The 26,098-nt window shown below is 38.8% G+C and overlaps 1 protein-coding gene across 2 annotated transcripts in view; it reads right to left on the bottom strand.

Moving 5' to 3' along the window:
* The window catches only part of COL5A2 (collagen type V alpha 2 chain), a 98,217-nt gene that overhangs the window by 48,006 nt on the left and 24,113 nt on the right, over positions 1-26,098 (bottom strand). For both annotated transcript variants that reach the window (XM_059853459.1, XM_059853458.1), the window contains exon 2: positions 235-459. In XM_059853459.1, coding sequence (XP_059709442.1) covers positions 235-459 — 225 coding nt within the window. The remainder of the gene's footprint in view (positions 1-234; positions 460-26,098) is intronic.

Raw genomic sequence — 26,098 nt, 5'->3', positions numbered from 1 at the left:
CAGATTCAGATCAATCTTTTAGCTCTAAAGCCATTTGGGCTTATATGAGACTCACAGTCCAAAGCAAACTGTTCTGAGTTGGCTATGGGGCAGCCCAAGAGGGATGATAGCTGCCAAGTATATGCTATTTTCAGACTTAAATTTTCACCATAAAAATAGCTTTAGGAACTTCAGTATCACCAGGTTCCTAGTTCTCTGGGCTGCCTCTCCTCTCAAACTAGAAAAGGCTCTTACCTATGGTGGGGTCAAAGTCCCGTGGTGTGTGGGGACACACAGGACAGCACTCTCCCGGGGGCACCTGGGGGTTCTCACACTCCAGCAGATCCTGGCACTGGATTTCATCGCAAAGAATAGCTCCATTGTCACAGACACAGATTTGGCACGGTGAGGGCTTCCAAATATCCCTGTTCAGGTACATCTGTCCATTCTGAGTGCAGGCTATTTCTTCACCATCTTCTCCTGGGACAGAGGAGAGAATATACAACACATTTCCAACCATGAAATCAAAGGAATGGGACTGGACAAGGAAAAAGCACATCTGGAGATAAGAAGCAGTATTACATACACAGAAAAAAACAACGTACCAGCAAAGCTAAAGCTGATGTTAAGGACTTTTAAGAGATGTGTCTTTCTTCTTTTATCGCCTTCTTTCTTGATCAGAAAGAAGTAAAAAATTTCCCCACACTATCAAAGGAACTTTGCCTCATGAGTATTTGGATGTCACTCTGCTCAGTGGGGTGTCACCTCTGCCCTGAGGAGCTCCTGCCAATTCCCTGCTCTGTGTAAGTGCTGAGCACAGCTCATTGCAGAGGTCTGACTGGGGACAAGAACCTGTGACTTCTGTCTGGAGCAGCTCATGCTGCCTGCTCCCTGCTGGCCTACACAGCCAGATGGGACAGGGCTCAACAGACCCAGCAGCAGCTGGGGGAAAGAAAAAAGACCATCCCATTTGTTGGGTGAGGTTTTTTTACAGGTATGGGGAAATACCAGCATGGAGAATCAAATCTTCCAAACAGGACAGCCAGCCTCTGTCCAGAGCCAAGAGCAGCACCCACTGCAGTGGTACTTGCAGCAGGGTCTCCAGCTGAGTAACATGAGGCTCCTCACATCATTTATGTTGAGCTTTTATAATCCAGCTGGTCATGGCCCCACATGATTAACCCAGCACACACACAATACTGCCATGGATATATCTTAACTATATACAAAATACCTATTATATATTTTAACCATATATGAAAGACCATCCTTTGTCACTATTTTATACAGGACCAGTGTGGACTGACTATATGCATACATCCTCTCTATTTACTTATTCACACAGTCACACTGACACCTGTACTATTTTACCATATGTAAGTCTTTGCCTTTGTTTTCCCAAACACACTGGATATGTTTGCGTTTTTTTTTTTTTTAATCATGAGCTGAGTATATCTCAGTATCTTCTCCTAAAGTTAAAATATGCCTGAGAAAGAGTTCAAAAAACAAGCAGAAAGTTTTGCTGGTGTATCCAACATTTCACAGAATGCCCTAGCAGCAAGGAAGGACTTTTTCATTTTGTCTTAATGAATATCTCATCCCCTAAAGGAGCAAGCAGCTGCAAAACCAAAGAACCATCCCCAGGCTGTCCACAGACCACGTGTCACATCTTGTAAACCAAGAATCCCAGTGCCAAGACAGTGTCTGAGTCACACATGGCAAAGCTGTCACTCACAGTCCAAAAATTATTGTCCCGATCCCTGAGATGCTGCAGAGAAGACTGATCTTACATGGGTGGGAGCTCCATCTGACCACAGAAATCCCTCCTATCCAAAATATCTTTGAAATTGGACAATCCAGTTAAAACCACTACTGAAAGTTCCCAAACACATCTAATTTCTAACTGATACAAGACTGGGAGTAGAGTAAGTTATATACACAGGACACATCTGCCTAATCAAAGATCATAACCATTGTTTGCTTAAGCACACCTGTTCCTAGTGTAAAAATTAACAGCTCTAAGCACAAAGGCAATTTCACTGTTCTATACATTTCTGTCCTAATTTAAACCAGATGTAAATAGAAAATTACAAAGTAATAAATACAAGCAGATTTGGAATTTCAGCTTCGTGCCTCATCTCAAGCCCAGTTACTCCATCAAAGTCAAAGCTTGAAGAAAGGGAGCAGATGTGTCATTAACTGTTGCCTGCCATCACCAACAGCTTTTTAACACAAACTCAATTTGAAATTTTCACCAGGTCAGCTCCTCTTCAATTGCTTTATCACACCAACAGACTAAATGACTCGAAGAGGTGCTGCAGAAGCCCAGGAGGAAATGTTTTCAGTGTGAAGTAAAGACATCAACCAAGTGTGCTGCACAGTCCATTTATGACACTGTGAGAATCATTTTCCAAACTGCTGATCATATTTTGGAAACCACTCTTCTCATTTCTCCCTTGTGAGCATGACATAATGCACTGTCTGACATATTTAGCCTTTTCCCCCCAGATGTCTGGCATATGGTCTATGTCTTCTTTAACATATCACCCACAGTGATATGTTGCTGTCTAAAAGAGCAACAGTTTGCATAAATGAAATTTCTAAGTTATTGAGCCCAAAGTCAGTCTTCTGTCATAACTTCAAATAAACCACATAGCAACTGCTTTGGCAAATCAGAGCTGAGCCAGATGGTGACTAGCTTCTGCCTGGGTCCTGCTCAGTGGCTGGGAAAGAGGCAGACGAAGGCAGGGGGAATAGCACATACCAACTTCTGAAAGCTACTAAGAAGTCTGCTTCCCTATCAGATTGTAGATATGATGGCACTTAAAAAGAAAAAAAGATCCAAAAAACAAGCCAAATCCAAAAGAAAAAACCTACCACCACGTAATATTGTCAGAAAACACAACGCTACTTCTTTTGATTACATCTGGTGCTCCTAGGGGTTGTTTTCTGCTGTGACTGCACTACACTGAAAGAGTAACCTGGAAAGGGCAGCTGTTTCAAAGCCAGCTCCTTTCACAAGAACATTTTGACGTTCTATTCCCAGGCCTGAACTGCAGGCATGTTATCCAGCTACACCCAGAGCAGCAAAGGCAGCAAAGGAAACCATTCTACCATTTCCTCTCTGCCTTGCAAATTTGCAGGTTTGTTTTAATCACAGAAACCAAGTTACAAACTCTTTATATATCACATGTTCTTTCTACCTCTATAGCTGTAACATGAGGTGCTGAGTGGCTTGAGAAGCAGCTTTGGAAATTTTTAATGAGGCAAAAGAATCTGCTAGGCCATTAACCAATTCCTTTCTTACCAACAAAAAAGTACAACTCTAGTTGGTATTGGACCTGACTGAAGACCTGACAAGATTCAAACCCACTGAGTCTCAAAGCAGTCTGCAAATATGAAAAGCAGAGTAGGAGAGATAGCCAATGATACATTTAAGGACTCATTCATCCATGAGCTTACACAACAACCAACCTTCAGAAAGAAGATTTCAATGCAAAGTACATAAAATGCAAAAATTTTTTCTGCTATATGTGTTGGAATATGGTTTAACTTTAAAGACCTAATTTATCAGCAGTCAAACTGTCAGTTACAGCTAATTTACCAGATCCTCAGACACAGAAGCTAGCATCAGCAGCTTGGAAGTAAAATCACACCAGGCACTGCCATATCCAGTTTGGTGTCACCACTGAAGCTGTACTAATTACTGGGAGGGAGGAAGGGGACAGGGGCCCCACATGCCACCCCAGCCACTAGATGGCTGTCAGTGTCCATCAGTCATCACAAGCAAGTGTGAAAGGTCGTGCACAGACCAGGTGTGTAAGGTTTCCTCTGCTCTGGGCTGCTTGTGCTGAGCTTGTTTTCATTTCAAGCACATCTCTCTCAAGGTTAATTCTCAAGCCAACAGCAGGACAAGGCTTTTAAAAGACAGCATATGAAATCATTTCAATTTTTCACCACATCATTTTGAAAGCAACACCTGAAAATTTACTGCTGCTTCATTTGTTGTTTAAGGCTACTTACTTCACATTATTGTGGCCATATTGCTTTCACTGATTCCTGGTTCCCAGCTTGCAGTGGAAAAAGGAAAGTAAGGCCTGGACATGGAACCAAGCAGAACAAATAGAAAGAAAGACAGACAGAAAGACACAAAGAAAGAGGGAAAATGACCCCACAAAAATGTGCACCATAAAAAGTAGAAGCAGTGAACCACCACCACCTCAGCTGAGGTGATGGCAGGTGTATGAAGGACAGGAATACATCTTTCAGTGATCTACTTGAAAAAAATAAATGGCCCGAGCAAAACCTGCTTATATGAGTGTTTTCTGCAGACATGAACAGCATTGAGTCATAGATGAAATGACAAGGAAAAGAAAAGAATTTGGCATCAAAGCAGCTCCATTTCATCACATTTTTACTGGGTCCTACCAAATGTGCTAATTAAAGGAATCTAGAGGCTGACAGACCTACAGTGGTAGAGAACACAGTCTAACAAAAGCAAAAAAGATGATGACTGGCACTGAAAGCAGTCTGCCAGTTTTAGGCTTTCTTCTGCTAGGAGGGGCTTCTGGATGCATAGTGTAACCAAAGTCCAATTCTTTTGCATTGTTTAACATAAAAAGACTGGAACAGAAGGAGTACAGTTATTTAATGAAAAAGGATTGGAAATAAAACTGCTTGCACAGGGGTCTTCTCATCCTCTCTTTGTCATCCTCATGCTAGTTTATGAAAAGCATAAGGAAATATAAGATTACACAGATACACAGTGGTTTTAAAGTTTAAAAAGCTAGAAAAAGAAAAGCTGAGTTTTGAAATATGAATTACAAAAGTTAATCCTGCTGACTCACAAAGCAGAGGTGCAGAAGTAAATCAAAATAAAAGATGATACCTGCTAGCAACCCTTCTGCAGATATACTGCTGTGCATGTGTACAGACTGCTAGGACAGGGACAAGAGGAGCTTGGGCTTCATAATGTTTGATGACTGTCAGCCTGCTGCAGCAATAATGTAGGGCTTGATCCAGACCCCATTAAATCAATGGGAAAAACCATTTACTCCAATAAGAATCATACTTTTTTTCTTTTTTTTTTCTGATTTTTTTCTGAGTAGTAATCAAGTATTATCTTTTATAATACTAATATATATCATTTATAATACTAATATATATAATTACTGTGACTTGGAAATTATAATATAAACACCAATTATTCTGAAAATCAGATAGTTTTCAGAGGTGCTGACAAATGCAAAATTTATTTTGCATTTGTTGCACAGAAACAATTCTTGTTAATAATGATTAACAGAGAAAATTAATATAAGTGTTTTACAGTTACATACATGAGGATCAACCTGGAATACTTTACTAATAAAAGACTGAATTGATGCACATTTTAGCCAATTTTGTGCACATAAGCATTTAGAAAGAGAAGGGAGTTCCAAATTAATGCCCACCTCCCTTGTAAAAAAGTGGGTATGAACAAATCCATTATACTTATAGAGTGTACATAGGCACAAAGTTTAAAACACAAACCTGTAGGAAACCAGATTTCATCAGAACTTTTTCTTAGGAAAAGAGGTGGGGGAGGGTTAATCCATCGTCCAATGTTCCTGCTTTAAAAAAATCCTAGGGGATAATTTGCAAAGCAGACAATTAATAAGCCTTTTTAACAGCATTCCACAGAATAAAAGGTGTTGAATGCCTTAGAGTCCAAGTGAGTTTCAATGTGATTGAGGAGGTCAACTCTCTAGACAAGGAGCTGAAAGACTTCAGAAGTAGAAAAGTTCCAGGGTATTCTCTTAAATAATAATTTAAGTAGATAATTTTAAAATTTGTATTTTCAGCTGGAAAATTACAGGCTCAACTGCTTTTTCTGCAGAGGCCACAAATACCATTAAGTATGAATAAATACTGTGAAGCATCAAGGTGCAAGTCAGTTCCCAAGAAGAGACTTAATTAATTGTGACCATCAATTAAGCCTTCCTAAAGCCATTGCATCTGGCCAATTGCTTCTGGCTGGGAGGGAATTCCCCCTCAGATATTCACTAAATAAGAAAACCCAGCTTTCAAGCTGTAAACAGCAGTCCATAAACAGAAAGCAACAGCAGAACAATATACCCTGACTTGGGAGAAGAAATAATGTCTCAGGTAAAAGGCTCTCTTAGTGTGACCTGGCAGCTGGGGTTTGTTTCTTCCAGGAAATTATGCCTAAATAAATAAATAAATAAATCTGTTTTCCACTCAGCATTGTGATTTCAATTTTGACTGCATGGGGGAAACTGAGTAGGAAAAACTATGCTTAGGATACAGTTTAAAACCCCCAAATTAATTATAAATCAATATCTGACGTATGCAACTGCTTATACACTGACTTGGATGGAATCTATATTACCCTACAATTGGTTTGGTCCCTATTTCTCTTTTTTCTCACTGGTTCATGAACTTATGTCTCAGTCAGGGCAAAGAAAAATTTTGCATGCCTTTTTATGGATAACTTTCATTTCCAACACAGAACAACCAAGAACAATGCTTTTATTACAAGATCCAACACATGCTGAATATAAAGGCAGAAAATACTGGGATCCCTTCCAGTGAAAAGGCTTTCTCTCACCAGTCCCACAGCACTATCCAATGTTTATCATACTATTCAATTCCCTAAAAGCAAGTCATGGTGTTTTATCTGCAACTTAACCTCACTGGTCCTGAGCTGCTGAACAAGACTCAACCCTTGTACACACTCTAGACAAGGCAGGAAACTGTGCAGAAGCAAAGTTTAACTTGCAGAAAGTAAACTTGCTCAAAGTTTAGTCAGACTGGTCCTTTCCTTTTGGTTATCCCAGTCTTGGACGTGTCTCTTTCAAAAGCACTCAGTTAAAGAAACTCATTAGAGTTATCCCATGAACAAGGGTAGATGTAAAGATGTTTAACTTTGTTTTTCTCTGTTTGTACTTCAGTTTACAAGTAAGCTGGCTGGACACATTGCTGGGTGCCTGCAGGAGAACAGGGTGAAGGAGGGAGCTGAAGTACCTGATATGCCAGCAGTGCTTATACAAATACTCTCAGATGACCACATTCAAGCCACCAGCATACAGTGGGAAATAAAATTACTTCCAAATGTCCAAGGCTGCACAGAGACTGTCATGGAGAGGCATTCAGGGCATGCCTGAGAAAACACTACAGCAGATTTCAGCAGTTGGAGCAAATCAGTCAAAAGGCAAAGTTGGTAGCAGGGTCCCTGGTCTCTGCTGGAGCTCACACGGTCACAAATGCTCTGCTTGGACTTTGTCATGCAAGGTGATTAAAGTCAGTTCAGCTACTGCTGACTCAGTGTGGAAAAAGCCTAAACAAAGTGCTTATCATGGGCAATCATTATGTTTATTATCTCAAAAGAGGCTTGAGGCAACAGAGATCATTCTGTTTTATAAGCAAAATGTTGGAGCACATTCTTGACTAAGGGATGACATTTTTAAGAGGAATCACCTCATTTGCATGAAGACAGGCTGGTCCCACAGAAACATCAGATTCTTTTGGTGGGGAGCTCTACAAAGAGAACGCACAGCAAACACCTTTCAGGCAGTGGAGGCAGGGCCTGGGCTTGGCACTGCTGAACACGCACAAGTTCAGCAATGCAGGGATTGTCTTTAAAACTAAAACAAAACTAAACCTGCAAATTAGCACGTTTCCCAAAATGTAAGAAGTTGAAACCTTCTAAAAGCAAACACACCCCAACACTGGAAATCCTGCCCAAATTGCTGCTACTGGAAATTTAAGCAAATGTGATCAGGACATAAGGAACTACACATAATATTTCTAAACTTAAGTCTAAAATAGCAAGATTACAGAAAAAATGTAATATTATTCTACAGTCTATTTTGGCTCCCTTTCTGGAATCCATAAATGTTTGATTTTTATCTTTCCAAAAGCCAGACTTGGACTGCTGTGATTTAGTAAAAATAATGCATTTTGGCTGTGAAGAAAATTCTCTCAGCTACTTCCTGTGCCATTATCAGTAAGACACCATTTCCATTCACAGCCCCTTTGGAATCCTGCAGTAAATCTAGGGACAATTCACAAGAAGCCTCCCTGGCTGTGCAGTCAGCCAGAAACCTATGGCCCAAGGAACAAGCCATGCAGGGTAAGATTGCACTGCTTCAGCCAGGTTCCAAAATAACCATCTCTTGCTGTTCCCAGCACTGATCCCTGAGGAATGTCACCATGATCTAGCCACTAGCTGGACTCAGAATTGCCAGCCATTACTCTGTGAGCTCAATAGTCTCACCAGTTCATCATTCACCTTGTTATCCACCTGTTCAGTACCATACTGAGTATTTCCCAAGTTTTCTATGGATGCTATGGGAGATGGTGTCAGAAGTGCTGCTGAACCAAAAGTAAACACTGGTTTCACTTGTGCACCAAGCCAATCATCTCATAGAAGGCAATGAGATTTCACCAATTCAATGGTAAGGGGAAAATGCATGAAATAAATAGCCCCTAGCTCTGTCTGCTCCTCTCTGCACCCATCTATTCCAAATCTTACAAGTTCCACTGTTCCAGTTCCATGTCTGCTCTAACACTCAGAGTCTAACTGGTAAAAGAGCAATGAACTGCAGAATAACTGGTTTGCCTTCCTTGTTTTGCAGGATTTAGCTCTTTTGAAGTCACAGGAAATGCATATGGATGTCTTTTCTTATTATATCTAAGAGAAGCACTTGCTGCTGCCCAAACACCCTCATTCTTTGAAGCCACACACATCAAAGTTGAATAGCAACCTATCATTACACGCTGCCTTTTCCACAAAGCTATTCTACATTGTGGTTTGCAAAATGGACTCCTGTAATCCCCTAAATGCATCCTTGCTGGCTAATATCACCCTCTTTTTCAACTAAAAATAAAGATTTGTAATTAGCAAGAAAACTCAGTTCCATAATTAAAAATCCTTGCATTCCAACAGGCTCAGCATTTCAAACTGAAGTGAAAACTACCCAGTGTCTGGGTGGAGTAGGAAGGTATTGCTGGAAAGCTGTACTCATAATATGCTGTTTGTACAGCAAAGCCACTCATTTGCTGAAATTCTGGGACTCTAAGAAAGTAAAAAAGAAGAATGGTAAGCAAAAAATCTGCAAAAATTTCAAGAACAAAGCCTCTTGTTTCTTTCCTGCCACCATTACCTTTACCACAGTTCAGACAGCTCAGTCAGCAACTTCTGGTTCCAAGTTGACATGGAACAGACTTTGGCAGCCCTCGGGGCACCATGGCTGCTTTCAGCACAGCATCAGGGAGGGAGGGTCTAAAGGAGAACCTTTAGAGTTTTCAAGCGTAATCCTGCCGATAATCACACACGTGAGGAAGACACAGAGATTTGGATGTGTCTCATGCCAAAGAGAGAGTTAAACTTATTTATTACTTACAGATATAGAAGCAATAGGCAGTTTGCTCCTTTCAGTGTGTAAAAGGAACAACGTTAGTAACAAGTGAGTAGGGCTCAGCTCATTTCAATAAAGGTTTGGGATAAAAAAAACTTAAGACTGAATATAAAAGCAAGACAGCATTGCTCAGGAATTTTTCTACAATGTGGGTTATGGGTTTTTTGAGGGTATTTTTTGTTGGAGAGCATTTCATTACTGAAATAACAAGGACAGTCCTTTTATTAGCTACATAACTTGAAAACCTTTTCTTTCATTCTCGGGATGTTTGAAATCACCTATTTCAGTCAAAAAAAACCCACTGGGATTTGCTAGAGGGAACCTTACACCAATAAAAGCCTTGTAAAAAAAAAAATCTAAGTCACGCTGCGGAAAAATGTTTTCACTGACCTGACCCAATTCCATCGTTTTCATCATTTCTGAGTCATGAGACCTTTCAAGGTTGCCCCAACTCATCCAGGCTGGCAAGGGAAAACTCAGTTATTTTAGAGCAGCTTCCCCTCTAGCACAGCCTGGTGATTGTACAATGCAACAAGGATGACTTCAAGTAGACTCATATTTGCAGACCAACGTATACTTTAAACCCCACTGGAAGAAGAACAGAGCTAGGTCAGGTGAAGAACGTCCTCATTCCATTTTCAGAATGCTGCTTAACTTCGTTACATTTAAGACAGAATTTTAAGTAAAATCCGATTTCTTTCTTTGCCTTGATGTAACAGTGGAAAATGGCAACATTAACTTTGTAAGAAAAATCCCATGAAAGAAGAATTACAGGTATCTTTGCCACCTGGAGACTCTGTTTTATGGTATGACGCACTGGATAAAATTACATATTTTTGTTTCCATTTAATTTTTAACTTGTCATTGGTACTGTCCCAATTCTTGGTCCATACAAATGTTTAAAAAAAAAAAGAAAAAGGTCAGCAAAGAAGACATACTATCCACCCTGTCATTTAGATGCATAGCAGTGATAAATGGATACATACCAGCCATTACTTAGCTCTGCTGCAGGATTATGGTTTCTGGGACAGAGGAAATGAAAGGCTTTTCTGCAGGCTCTCCTGCTCCTAATCATTGGACATCGTTCCATACTTCAGGGAACAAGCATTATGAACTTTTTCAGGCAAACAATCCATACTAAAAAGTTTGGAATTAATTAAAATTCAAGTAGGGATGCCTAGTTTAAAACAAAACAGCTGTCATCACCTCCAGCTACTGTTTGCTTTGAACTTAATCTATTTAGTATTTCCCTTACTTCCTCCTTTCAAAACTACTTCATCATTTTTCAGATCTTTTTAATTTTACCCTACTATTTCTTTGATATGAACCTTTAAAAGCTCAAGGAGGCAGCATCCAAGTTACAATAACATTTTTTTTCAAAAGCAAAGCGTTCTGAATTCAGACATCTTGTTGCACCACTTAGCTCCTGAAGCAAAGCTAGGACCTGAAATTAGGTTGATGTAAATGCATGAAATACAAAAGAGAAAATAAAGCATTTCTATAAAAGAATAGAAATCTATGTGCGGTTGAGAGAAGCACTCATTTTTAAGGGATGCAACTTAAGCATTAGGCTAGAGATCACTTCTAGGGAACAATCCAGAGTATGTGGGCACTCTAATGTGACTATGCCCCATTGCTGGTACCAAAACTTGGCCTTCACTGCACTCAGTAGTCAGCATAATCCATACAGGGAACCCTGACATAAAACTGGCCTCCAACCAGACATTGGGCTCTGAAGTGGAAATCACCAGCTGGAAGCCAGGAATCCTGCACAACACCTTTGACTCAGTTTAACAGTGGAAGTGTCTCAGTTTAGCCATCTTCAAACTTACATGATAGAAGTAAAACAAATATATACTTTTTCCTTAGGGAAGAGGTTTCAAGAAAGAATTTGGCAGAAAGCCAGCTGAAAACCAGCTTTTTTTTTTTTCCTTTAGTCTTCAGTGCTATTAAATGATAAACCTTTGGGGACATAGCCAATGGCATCAAAAGACACTTATTAATATCAGTGGGCTTTAATCCCATGTAAAGCATCATTGTGTTGCATTTAGAGGCACATGATGCATCACATCAACTCCTTATAAACACCTTTCAGCACAGTTTGTTTTTTTCTTCTCTCTAATGCAGGGGATTTTTAGAAGTGATTATCTGTGGTACAAGAAATACATCTCAAATTGCATCTTTCACACAGCATTGAAAACTGCAATACGAACAACAAATAACAACAGCCCAATCACTTGTTTGAACCTTACAGTTCAGGACTTTCATAAAGAACATAAAGGTCCACTTTAGGGCCCTGTGGGCTCTGTTTGCACAGGGAATTATTGCTGGCTTTGCATTAAAACAATATACTGTGATAGAAACAGCAGTTTGGCATACAAACATAATGCAAGTCCCTTCACCAAATCTCTGCAGCATTTTTCAAATCATTTCCTGGGGAAGCTCAAATAATGTTTTGCTTGGTTCAGATAAACTCAAGCTTATCACGAGCTCATCAGAGTCTTTGAAAGTCTTATTTTTCCTCAAAAAGTACCCTCATTTCCTATCTGTTTAGGTTCCTACATATTTTCATTTTCTGAACCACAAAACCCTTCCACTTCCACTTTTCCATTCAAGCCCCAATTTTTTTCTTTGAAACCTTTTCCCTAAGGAAAACCCATATATTTGCCTTACTTCACCACCTCCCACATCTGAGTGTTGTACTGAGAAGGCACTTTAACATTACAATTCCCTATTCGAGAGCTGCTCGACAAGACTTCTTAGGTATTGATAATTCTGAAGCAAGTACACCACCACACCTTAAATAGACAATCATTTGACTGCTTTTTACTGTGAATTTAGAAATATGAATCCAGTTCAGCAAAGCACTGAACACGTTGGAATACACTCTAGGTAACAGTAAAGACCAATGCTTGCTATCATCGAAGGACAGAAGTGAGACCATTATCTTGGCTCTTCAAAGCCTGTAAGATATTTATGTTCAAGTCCTTTAAGTGCTGGCTTTATTGCCTGGGTCACTACTTGCTTTTTATTGTAAATTAAGACTGGAACATCTCTGCAAATTAATGTGTTTTCTTCTACCTGGTACTGCAATTCAATTAATCAGTCAAGGATGTTATACTTCAGATTTAGCAGAGCTTTTGAAACAGATCTGATCTTTTAGCTCCTTTAGAACTTTACCAAGGGTACCACCAGAACTACTCATTTCTCTTGAAGAAAAAGGCTGGAAATATGGTGCACTCACAGCTAATTGGAAGAGCCAGCTCTGAGAAATCTGTAGCTGCTCCAGTTAACACCAGCTGAAGATTTTGACTTTCATTCCCTTGCTCAGGAGCTGTTTTTCACAGAGATACCTACCTATTGGACAGTTCCCAAAGGATTAGAAAAAGCTGGCATTTATCCATAAAGAGGTCTGACAATCTCCAGAACACAGTGTCCTATTGCTAGATTTATTTACACTAGTGAAGAAATGCAATACTGCCAGTGCCCTGCCTCACTAACTCGTTCTCCACTGGTGGTCTGGGCTAACACAGCCTCATGCAGCTACTGCCAACAATCTTTTCTGCAAATCAGGCTAAACATGTCATTACAATATTATATTATCACTAATCCTACCAGGCTGGTAGGCTTGGAATCAAATTCGTGAAAGGGTTGTTATAGTCAAGTTTTCTCAAATAAAATGCACTACAGGGCTTAAGTGACAATTTCAGCCCACTAAAGATGCACACCAGTGCTCAAGACAGAGCACTCTGAGGGAGGAGTGTCCCACAGTGGAGCTACAACACATGAGAGACACAACTGATCTGCACCAACACCGAGGCAAGATCGGAGCAAGGAGCCAGATTGTATGATATGTGCAGTGAGACCGAGCTCTGTCTCTCATCCCAGGCAGAGCTGCCTCACCTGTGCACTTCACCCAGACCTCCCAAACACTCAATGAACAGCCAGTACTCCAAAACAGCTTTTCACCAGCCCTCAGGTACAAAGTAACTAACTTCTGCCTTAAGGAGAGCAATGATGGAAATGCGACGTGATGACACAACGAACACCTCCTTGGGAGAGGGCTTGCTGCCTGGCTCCTTTCAAAACTTCATGTGAGAGTTCAGGCTTTCAGCAATGTTGCAACACGTAGGAGATGAATGTAAAAAAAACAATTTGATACTCATAGACCACCCAGAAGCAGCAGGCCTTCAGCACTGAGTTGGAATCATCATACGAATTAATTCTTCTCTACTTCTATTCACCAGGGCCTTATTCAATGTTTAAAGTAAAATTCTTCAAAGACTGTGCTCTCCTAACCTCCACCTGTTGTCATGAATCTTACTTTTACACATGATAAAACACAGGACAGGACTGTATTAAGTGAGCAAAAGAGAAGACCATACAAATTCTCACACACTAAATACAGAGAATTTGTGTGAAGAGCTAGAGTTGCACTGAGGTTAATGGATCAACATTCCTACTGACAGACTCCCCCACTGTTTGCCACTGCCCTTCAGCACAGTCACCTGTGCATCAGTTTTTAAACAATAAATTGCAGCGATTTTAAAAGCCACAGAATAAGACACACGTGTGGTCATCTGTGTTGTATCCCTGAAAAACTACCAAACAGATGAACTGGGAGAATATAAAAGGAATATGGCTTTTTGTCTCTGGCAATGAAATAAACACACATAAATCAGTATCAAAAGGGAAAACCATCCTTTATAAAGTTCTTCCTTATCATGTCCATAACTGCACTCCTTTATATTTAAGGGAGCAAAATATTTTTGTAGTGATAAGTTTGACAAGAAAAGATAATAAGCATCTTATTGGAAACAGATGGTTTGCATTGCTATGCTATAGATAAAGTTGTGTCAGCATTTCCATAAAAGGCCTCCCTGTTTCCAGCAGTTTCCAGCTGGCAGACAACATTTCTACCTCAATAAGCAAGATAAAATCCCAGGAATAACCTGGAAAAAGCAGAGGAAGAGCTATCCTTGAGCTAGCATTGGAAAAGAGAGAGGGAGGTGTTTTGGGGGACAGCCTGGGAGAGGGTGTGAGGGTATTTCTGACAGAAAGGAGTGGCTGGGCAGGGCTGTACCTCAACTGGCTCGGGTGGCTGCTCAGGCACTGCTGCAGTGACCTCACTGACACAGAGCCCCAACCCACAACAACCCTGTCCTGTCCAAGATGCACAAACACAGTGCCATCTATGCCCAGAGATGCAGATACTATATAGATTTATAAGAGTAGTCCTCAACCAAGGACAAGACCTGCTAGAAACCAAACATAACAGAGATAAGACAGCTATTTGGGTTAGTCCTAAAAAAATCTCAGTAAAAATCTCTGTCGAATGGATGAGCCAGCACAGGTTTCATTACTGCTGAAATAAAACCCAAGCTAACAAGTCATACTCAGATACATTTTGGAAAATGTTAGTTCAGCTTTGTCCTTCCCAAAAGCATTGAGTGCTTTGATCTAGAACTGATGATTACCTGAGATAATTTAATGTATTTTCACTAACTTTATCTATTGAAAATCAATTATTTTGAAGACATATGTAAAAAATAACAATGTGCCTCTTAACAGTGTTCTAGATCCAACACAGAATTTAATGTCATAGTTTATACACCCTGAATTTAACAATTACAAAAATGTTTTTGGATCAAGCTCCTCCTTGTATGATTACAATTCACATTGACTAGCTCTCTTCTGCTAGAAACTTTGGAGTATTTGAATTTCCTCCTATATTTGGATCACAAACCCTTTCTTGACATGGAATATGCTCACTGGTTGACAGGGGAATTTTTGACAGGGTTTATTTGTGGTTGGTGGGGCTGTTTTGGTTTTCTTACTGTTGTAGGCACTGAAAATGAATAATAAACACTGTCAACATGACAGATTAAATTTGTATCAGATGCCATGAGCTACTGCAGTTACTCTCATATGTAACCATGAAAATGTACAAAGTGCAACAAAGGTTGCACCCACCTAAAGCTAGGTAAGAGCTTTATATAGATATATAAAAATTAAATTATATATTATGCAAATTACATACATGGGGGTTTTGACAGAGAAATTCCCCCAAGAGGCAATTTTCATAAAATTGAAGACTGTTGTTTTTTGGGTTTGGCTGGGCTTTTTTTTTTTTTAAAAATTTGAGTGAATGACCAATATAGCTCTGTGACATTTCAGCAGGGGTGCAGCCTCCTCTGCAATTCTGATCCCTAAATGCAAACCCAAGAAATTGGTATAAATTTGTGTTTGGTTTGGGGTGTGTGGAGAATCTTCCCTGTGGAGGTGCTGTAGGACAAACAGGGAGAAACTTACTTTCAAGCTCAGAAGCACCCCACTGTGCACACCCGATAAAGCTGATATTACATAGAAATCACTCTGATTTGGTTTTAATTCAATACTCACCATCTACTAGAAATCTAGTCATTTAAACTGGAACAGTGCAATTTGCTGGTTTTCTGATATTTTTTTTTCCAATCAGGAGCAAATACCAGAAGTCAGTCTGACTACTTAGTTCTTGAAATATATTATGCCAAAACATTGACTTCTTTTGGTACTATGAACTATACCTTCATTTTTGTGAATTATCCAGTCATATTTTAGAAGATTGTTACTCAACAGAGCTGCATCAAAAAGGTTCTGGGATGCAAAATAACCTTACTAGAAGAACAATGCAAGGTATATACTTCCAAGTTCCACATGTTTGGCTGCAGCATTTTAACAAAGTTACAAATATATAGTGTTCAATGCAAACCTCACTCTGAGGCATTCCTTGGATATCAACACTTGAGGAATATAAACAGCCTTGTTGTTTCAGGGCCCCTTATACTCTTGATATTAAGCAGAGCAGTGCAGTTGACACTCCATACAGTCTATAAATCAAATATAACAACTTACAAAAGCACAGAGCTCACAGGCTGCCTGTTGTACTTCATAGGATCTTGCCAACAAATCAGAAAGGTGACTGCTGAGTGAGATACAGTTGTGGCACTAATAAAGGACTAATCATAAATAAGAAATGTCCATCCTAAGAAATAACCTTGGCCAGCTGCTGAGTGTCTGGCCATTGAAACAGGCAAAAAGACAGTATTCTTAGGTTTGAGTACAAAACCCAGAAATACCTGCACTTGTTAGTTTCTATTCGATCATCTGAAAATACACAATCTCTATATGTAAAACAAGATATCATTTGATAATAATGCTTGAAAATGATCAAACTGAAATTATTACACCATAAAAATAATTCTTAGACACCACCATTTATTGATTTTATTATATAACCATTCAAATGAATTGGAAGCTTTGGTTTGGTATAGACCACTTCTGTGTGCTCTCAGGTACATCTGGAGAAACCACATTCTCCATAATGACTACACAGCACTTAGTAATTACATTTCAAGATATAATTCAAGCAATATCTCAATTTATGCTGCTACCCTAATTTTTTCTTAACTATTATGTTAGTAGTCCAGTCACTGCTCATTTTTAAAGAAATAATATTAGATATGCAATTAGAGCTCAGCATACCAATTGGATTCTGAACATATTAAATTATTTGTCTCAAAAATGATTTAAATTCTGTATAATTTCTTAGTGTGTTTTCTTATTATTCATAATGTAATTTACTTGAGACTCATGCCTTATCACAGTTGGTTTAGCAGCAGTTCCAGGACTGGAAAGGAAGTTATCTGTACTAGAGCTGATCTCTGAGGCCTTTCCACAGATCCAGGTAAATATCACTGAAGCCCAACCACTAAATCTCACTGTAAGAGGCAGTGCAACCTCCCAAGTTATAATGGGATCCATGATCCCTGGCCACTATTAGAGAATAACCACATTGTAGTCAGCCTTCAAAACACTCTCAAACAATCATAAGATAAAGTTTCAAGTCAATGTGAATATTGATTTAATGTGAAAATTTCAAACTGTAAGCAACAGAAATCACTGCTGAGCTTTAGCACTGAGGCACTAAAGAATAATAAAGATTCTGTCTTGTTAGGAAATGAGAGTGGGGATACCAGACAAGACCCTTCATTCTGCATCTCTGAGACCCCCAAGACTTCCAGCATGCAAACAGACACAACATTAGACCACACCAGACATACTAGACCCCACTGACATTATCCAGAAGCACAGATGGGAGCCAAGTGTCCACAAGAACCTCCCTGAGAGACCACATTCTCCAGCTAGATAGGTGAGGAGCCACCAAACAACTAAAAGGTACCTTTAACAATTCTGGAAGAACTAGGATAATGAGGTACACTACATTTTTCAATAGAGATGTAATCAATAAAAACACAGAATAATGAGCTCAAGGGTAAAGTGGTGAGAGGGAATGAAGTATGAGATAAAAGGGTCAGATAATGGATGGTCTAACAATTACTTCCACCTCCAAATGCAAGAACCCAGTGACTAATACTTCAGAAATTTAACAAACTGCTACAGAAATTTCTGGTTTATACATACCCATATTTACATTTGGACAACATGATTTGTTTTTACGCCAAACTATATAATTTTATAGGATCCTTTATTGCTATGGAATAAGTAGTTCACTCCAATACTTAGGAAGAATTATTATTTAAATACAGGAGAAAAGTTCTGGGATGAATCCCATGGCTTACAGATGAACATCATACTGTGATATGATGTTCATATAGTGAACATCACTTCATAGTGATGAAATTCCCTCTTCAACACTGACTGACCACTTATGTTTAAAAGTAGTAAATAGACAAGGACCCCCAACCTTTTGTATTCACAGTGTATGTATATATTTTTTTTTTATCTATTTTACCATCTATAGAACTGAGCAATGTTTGTTCCATGTTTGCCTTTTGAAACTCCAGTTCCAACCTGAAGTCACAATACATAGCACAGACACTAAGCAGTTATTCAAACAGCACGAGGTTCAGCCTTAACACACCTGTGTTATAATGCTCCTTTCAAGAGGCAGGAACTTTCCCATCTTCACAAACAGGAAATCATGTGAGCTCAATGCCAAAGATGCCACCACAGATAATAAAAGAGGGAAGCAAAGCTTCCTCACTTAATCACAATGGCCTGTGAGAATACATGGTCCAGGATTTGAAATCCAGGTAAGGTTTGGGGATGTTGAAAAGAGTCATTCCTGAGCATTTTCATAACCAGTGATTTGAACAAATTTCTTAGCACACAGGGCAACATGGGATATCCAGCCTGAGCCTAATTTGCAGTGCCTAGCAAAGCAGCCCTAAGTGATAAATTCCATCTCCTGCTGAGTCAATTTGAGAGCAGCAGGTGGGTATTTGAGATCTGTGGAGGAGAATCTGCCTGCCCAGGCAGATGCAGTTTCTCCATGGACATCTCCAAACACACCTGTGCTCTGCTTGCAGGGTGAGCTCAAGCCTGGGGTAGTTCCAGCACAAATCCCAGAGCAAGGCTGGAATGGCACATAGCCAGCAGGATGCTGAGTTCCAGGCTGCCCCAGCAGCTCCTTTGGGAGCTGCCTGGATACCCAGGCCAATGGAACACCTTGGAGAGTCAGCACACTAAGCTTTATGAAATAACTAGTCTCTAATCACTACATCAGACTGGTTACTTTTTCCCTAACAGAGATGCTTATTGCCACTTTGGTATGTAAAAGCTTTCATACACGTAAACTGGGTATTTTCAACAAAACTGACATTTCTTAGATTGTCAGCATATGCTCTGCAGGATGCCTTCATCTCAACAGCATGAGTCAATACAACTGAAATACTGACATCTCCTTTCATAAAATGCAGAAACCAAAACATTGACCTGTGGCTACAAAGACCCACTGGGAATGTCAGATCTCACAAAACAATCCAAAAGCAACTTGACAAGAATGAGAGGTAACTAATGACTTCTTCAATATACCAAGCAAAGCATATTGTGCTCTGAAATCAATGCACCATTGCCTGTGCTGCAATAACAGACAAGTCCCTTTCTAAATCAAACCTTAAAATCTGCCTTAATTATCCTTCAATGTTTCTCTCATTCTTCATGAAGAGCTGTTCTAAAAGCTTTAAAACTGATTCTTCTAACAAAGCATTTCTGAAAAGTAACTAGACTTAAACTAGTTTAAAATACCATAATTGTGTTTGTTTCAGGTAAGATTAACTCAATTAACACCTTTAGATTTCTATTCAATTATTGCAGATGTATTTCTTGGCTCTCAAATCCCAAGTGGTTCAAAACCACCTGTACAGCGATTCTTTCATTTTCCTTCAGTGGATGACTGGTAAACCTCTGATATATACCTTCAAATAAGCACTTTCACATAAATTTCCATCCTCACAGAAAGCTTGCCAAACCCAAGAGACAAAAGAGCTTCTGTGCAACATTTTATATCTATTTTTATGCCACAGGAGATCATTTTTCCAGGCTGAAAGTGGTAGTTTCCTGCCAGATCCACCCACTCATACTGCAGCTTCTCATGGTGAACACTTCAGAATACCCAGAGGAAGAACTCTGGTTTAACACTGATCAAAGAACTTTATCTAAAAAAAACACTGATCAAAGTTTTGCAACCTGAAGTTCCAGTACACACCAATCTTCTGCATCAGCTCTTCACCTTAACACACATGAAAATTTCCCTCTGCAGACCATTACTGATGCTCCATCTTTGATTTTCTCTTTCAATTTTTAGTCCATTTTCCTAGCTCTCTCTGTAAATTTAGATTGCTTCAGTTGCCCCATCATCAAGTGTAATAAATACATCTGGAAAAATTCGACTACCATTAACAAATTATTTAGAGTAAAATTTAAGAAGTTGACTACAGCAAACAACAGCTATGTGTGTGTGTGTGTCTGTGTGTGTGTGAAGGAGCTTGAAATACCACTTTGAAAAACACTTACCCCATGACATAAGCAACTTTTCTGTTACAGGAATACCTCCACAGAAGTTACCCATAACTTAGGGTCAAAAAGGAGGCAGCACCTATCAGTTTTTTTTTTGTACTGCAAACAGGTGGTGAGGGCTTAAAAATTAAACGCATTCCTCAAATTTCCTCTGTCTACAGCACATAGCATACTTTAAATGGTTTACTCCATTTATTTGCAATCTTCATGTCTGTTGTAAGCATAATGAATACATGCTGAGATATCCAACAACAACAAACCAATCATCACTTGCCAGAACAACTTCAAAGCTCTGAGACGTAGTGAAAATCAAAACGATGCTGCAGGAATTTATTTTCTAGACTCTTCTATTTAGAGCTTACTAGCAGCTCTGCCTTTTAAGTGTTCTGTCTCATATTGTGAGGAGAAATATGTCTTGCTGCTATTTACTTATCTTCTGGCACTGGCTGCTAATCACAGCCAGGCTGTGATTCCAGTATTTCATCCCTAAGACTCCAGTCAATACTTCAGGGAACAGGAGACTCGACCCTGTTGCACCCCTTTCCATTGCTGGATGGTCTGGAAACCTGAAGCAGCTGAATCAGATAAACCCCTGCACCTAACAAGCACATTGCTCAAGATCTATTTTATTTGTTAGGAAATGGCCTCAACTGCTTTTAAAAAGTGCTTTCATAGATCTGTCAGTAATGGTAAACAGCATAAAGTAACACAAGATTTCTTCTTCTCTTCCTATTTTAAGCTAAACCAAGAATTATCTCACATTTACAAAGAAATTCTTAAAATACAGATTTGATTCTAAACCAGAATTTTTTAACAACCCATAATAATAATAACTGTTGACAAGACAAAATCTAAATTACTGACACGGTGGATTATTTATCTGTTTACCAAAAGACACATACATGGCAGGATATGCAGAATCTCTTCTACAAACTTTTTCACTTGAAGTACCACCATAAAACAAGGTTACAATGTACATTGCTGTCCTCAGGTGAAGGTTCTGTTTGGGATTTTGTGACTTCAAGGAACGTGAGCCAGAGTTTTCTTTTTTCTTTCCATGAATTAAAATTTTTCTTCATGACTTATGCATTACATTATTTTATAATATCCTGCTTTGTGCAGGATAGCATATATAATAAATGGAAAACAGACACGATCACTCTGGGATTTCATTCATTCTGAATTTTTTATGGATTTATATGCATTAAATTTCCTTCTGTCTTTCAAAGACACCAGTCTGGAAATGTACCAGATTCAACTTACTGTATTTAACAGACATTTTGTTCATGTTCTGACCAGTTAAAAAAAGAAACACCATAATAATATAGGGGGGCAGGACAAAATCAGGATGGTAGGGCTGTATTTTTAAAAAATTCAATCTAATTTGACAGAAGGCATCAATAAATTTGTATTTGGAATATATTATATTACTGTAAATAATTCTTTTATCCTATCTAATTTCTATTTATCCAAGTGTAGCAATACAAAGAGGCATCAAAGACAGAAAACTTCCCAACAGGAAAGACAACAAAAGTGGATTGGGGGGGACTCCTGGAAAAGACTTCTTTTTTCCTGTGTTTGGCTGGTGTTGCTATCATGGCCACCAATTTCTAGCAATACTCAATCCAAATACATTTCTTCATAAAACCAAGCAAATGTCTTTCCAATCTCTTTTCCATTGCAACATTTACAGTCTTAAAAATGTGTCTACAAAACTTAAATTCACAAAATCATTCATATAGCTCTGTGAACTACAAGCAAATATAACTGTTTGCTTATCAAACCCAGAGCATATTAAATATACACATTAAATTACATAGGAAACAGGAAAAATACATTTAAACACAAATTATTTAAATAGTTCCTTAAATATATTTCCAAATGGGTTTCATGTATGCCTTATTAATGTACAGAGGTCCCCTAAGATAACTACAGCTGTGTATGAAGTGCATAAAATGCAAATGCAGCTGGGTGTCCTGGCTAAAACCAGGTGTCCTGACATTGCAAACCTGGACCCTGACCAGATGACATAAGACTTCACGTCTAAGTCAGCCTCTGACACTCCTTCCCAAAAAAACCCAGGGCATAAAAGCAAAGAAACCAGCCAGGATTGTGGAAATGTCCCCTTTTTGCAACAGGGAACTGAGATGCATACAGGAGATGCACCTCAGCCTCTCGCTTTAAAGAAAGCCAGAGGAAAAGGCAATGTGCTATTTGCAGATTTAAAATGCTCTGCAGTACACTGCACTCCCAACATTTTTCAGGACCTACATACTAAAAACTGCTGAAAAGCCATTATCCCAGGGATCAGTAGCTCATAGCAAATATCTGTGGGTTTACTTTCTTGCAGTCACTGCACCCTTGCCCCCTGCAGTTCCCATATATTTTGTACTTGAAGAACTAAATAAATATGAAAGAGTGATAAGGGAAAATTCCTGAGAGTGATAATTACTAACCCAAGCATGGGGGGGAAAAAAATCTACATTTCATGTGTCTTTATGACTACAAAAGAACTACAGCACATTTTCCAGTATTTTAGTACATATGGGAAAGTGAGATATAGCCAGGAAGGCCATTTCAAACGGAAATAGCTTCAGTCTTCCAGAGTTCAGAAAACTATTCCATTTTTTAAAAATATCTCCTAAATCCCAAAGCAGATTAAATCCAGAAAACGTGGAATACAAATCAGTCTGAAGGCCCAGGTTAGCTTGATGAGATTCATTTTCAGCCCTTGGCCAGGGTTTGTTTCCCTTCCCATTTACACTCAACAAATCACTGCTTGTGCATTTTTTCTTCTCTATTTCAGGCTGTTACCCTGGCTTGTTCAAAATAAAGAAAAAGCCTGGTCTAGTCAATAGCACCTGAAGTGGTGCCATTCATGGCAAGAGAAAAGCAGAACCCAGCAGAGATGCACCACTGGGCTGAGCCCTAAGTCAGTTGCTTGCTTGGCACTGATTTTTTTTAGTCTCAAGCAACATCACCAAAGGGGAGTATATGGGCAATGCAGATCATGGGCAGCAGGCAGTACCAACTGGGTGGTGAGAGTACACCATTTTCATGGCATGGCATTAGCCAACATCTACTTCATAAAGCAAATGGAACATCATAGTAAATGCACAAAAATTCCAGAGAGCTGTAGGAATGCTAGAGTATGAACACACCAGCAGCTCCAACAAGCCTTTAATGAAGTACATTCAGTGTGGTGACTGCATGTTCACCACACAGTGTGTCTGGGAAATGCAGAGCAGGTACTTGTGGAGCATTTTCCTTCCAGTAAAGCAAAGCCCCCTGGTTTCCTGCCTGTTAAATTTCAACTGCTTCAGGTTTTCATTTCTAAAAACTTTCTTCATATGTAAAATGGCTACCTTTTCTGACACCTAGCACTCACTGACACAGAATCATACATGTTACTAGCCACAGAGCTTACTCACAACAATGGGTCTATGGTGGCAAAATTCCCACAAAAGGTCCCTTGCTAACGCACTAGGTCTTTATGAAGAGCACTTTCCTATGCAAATAATTCTTCCCCCTAGAGATGATGAAACAGCACAACTGAAGATCACATCAGCTCCCTCCCATTTTTCTGGCTTATAACAGCAAGATATATATATATGTGTGTGTGTGTGTGTAACCAATATAGAATTTACACACAGCTTGCACTAGGGCACAAATCAATATATTGGTAGCAGTGATAATGAAAGGGGATAGATGCACACAGTTGTAATAACTGTGTCTCTTTATACTGGTTTAGAGACCACTACACAGTTTCCCCTCTGCTGACACATTATTTCACATAACCAAAACCAGAAGAGCATTCAAGAAGCCCAACACCATCAACCACTGCGTTCAACCCTTGAAAACTTCCAAGCCCTTTGAGACAAATCAATATCAAACCCCTACTTATGTGTGGATTTAATTGTTACATAAAGAATGGCAGGTTTTATCAATTACACTCAGAAATCATTATTGCAATGCTTACTTACAGGAGCTTCAAACCTGAGAATAATTTCCTAGTGTTCAGTTAGACAAAAATCCATTAGAGCATCTCTTTCTTTCTCACATACACAAAAATTAAGGTACAGTGCAGTCCAAAACAGCTTTTTTGGAGAGTGTTTCAGGCTGGTTATTTTTACACTCTTGAACCCTATTTTTTAGTTGTCATTTACCTCTGAAGTCAGGTCAGTATCATCTTTTCTTACACATAGTGAACAGCTTTGGAAATTTTTAAAAGCAAGGGTACAAAAAAGCATTTAGAAACTTTACACCATGTTGTATGGTGTAACACCAAGGTTTAGTTTGGTTAGATATTTCCAGATATATCAAATACTTGAATTATATGTTCTAATTCCTTCCTATTTTGAGTAAATATATATCTCTGCATAATTCAAAATGACAAATAAAGTGTAAATTAAAACTAAAAGGCAAAAGTTTTAAAATAAACTTTGATTTACAGAAAGACAATAAATTATAAGCACTGACTAGGCTAACATACATGGTTTTCACCATTATACAGGAAGGCATCTATTTCTCTGCTGGTCATGAGTAGCACATATTTCTCATGATGGCAATAATAAAGATAATTATAAACTATTCCATTATTAAATTGCTTTTTAATGTGAATTCTACCGATTTTCCCCTTGCATATCATCCAAACATAATTACATGTGTCAGTACCAAGGAGTAAGATATAGTGGATACATTACTGTACCTCCTCTCATGATTTGATGATGAGACTGAAGATACACAGTGCTTCTCTTAAAACTCTAGGTCGTGGGTCATATAATTTATGAGGATTTAATCTTTCATTAAAAGAAAGAGAATTTTAGCCCCAAGCATGCAAAGAAAATCTTTAAACACAAAGTAACTTTAGAAAAAAGAAAAAAAGGCACGGAGGGACAATTAAAAACCTAAACCAGTGATGAAGACAACTAAAACCTAATATTACTTTAATTTTTTTTTCATATGACTCATGATTTCATAAGGTTTTGCATTGGAAATACTGACACATTTCTGTTCCAGCATTTATTTTAGAAGTGTGTAGTCAGGACTGCATCCCCTTTCTTACCAAATCACAGCATGTTCTGTCCGTTGAATTTCAGTTCCATTCATTCCCTAAAACATTCCTTCACCATCCACTAAACTTCTCTATTGTCCTTCCAGAAAGGAAAGAAATACCTGGCACTCTCTCCCTTGCTATCTGGGCTTCCAGGTTTCAGTCCTGCCCTATTCATGTTCTTGCCTAGTATGATTGCAGTTCCTTGGAAAAGAATAAATATAGACTAAGATAACTATTACTATGAAAAAATATCTTTATAAATATAAATTTGGTTTCTTAGAATGAGTGCAAAACAGCTATTTTAGTTTTTCCTTTGTTGGACTTTTTTTCACCGTGGAAGAACTAGCATTAGAAAGTGCACAGTAAAATCCCAATGGAGACAAGGCCAACCACCACTGGAGTAACTCTATCTCACACAGTTACCTTACAGCAAAATCCAGGCTGGTTTTCCACACTGGCATGAGTAAATGCACATTAATTATCTGGTGGTGAAAACACATCTTCTTGGCACTGAGGACAAAGCCATCTTTTCGTTCACTTTGGCACAAAATCAGTTTTCAAATATATTTCATCTGATAATATTGAAACAGTTCACAGATTCCTTTAGAATGCACAAACTCTCATTTTGGTGGCTGATATGAAGCCAGAAGCACCTTTGGTGTTGATTCTCAATAAACATGATATTTAATTATTTAATTATCAGTGTACCTGCTAACCATTAAAGCACTGCAGTTTTAGGCAGCTGAAGCTAAATGGACAGAAGACATCTATAAAATCAGCCTCA

This window comes from Haemorhous mexicanus, chromosome 8 (genome assembly GCF_027477595.1).
Source record: "Haemorhous mexicanus isolate bHaeMex1 chromosome 8, bHaeMex1.pri, whole genome shotgun sequence".
Classification (NCBI taxonomy): domain Eukaryota; kingdom Metazoa; phylum Chordata; class Aves; order Passeriformes; family Fringillidae; genus Haemorhous; species Haemorhous mexicanus.
The sequence above is the reverse complement of the archived record's forward strand: the minus strand, read 5'-3'. Positions and strand labels throughout refer to the sequence as shown.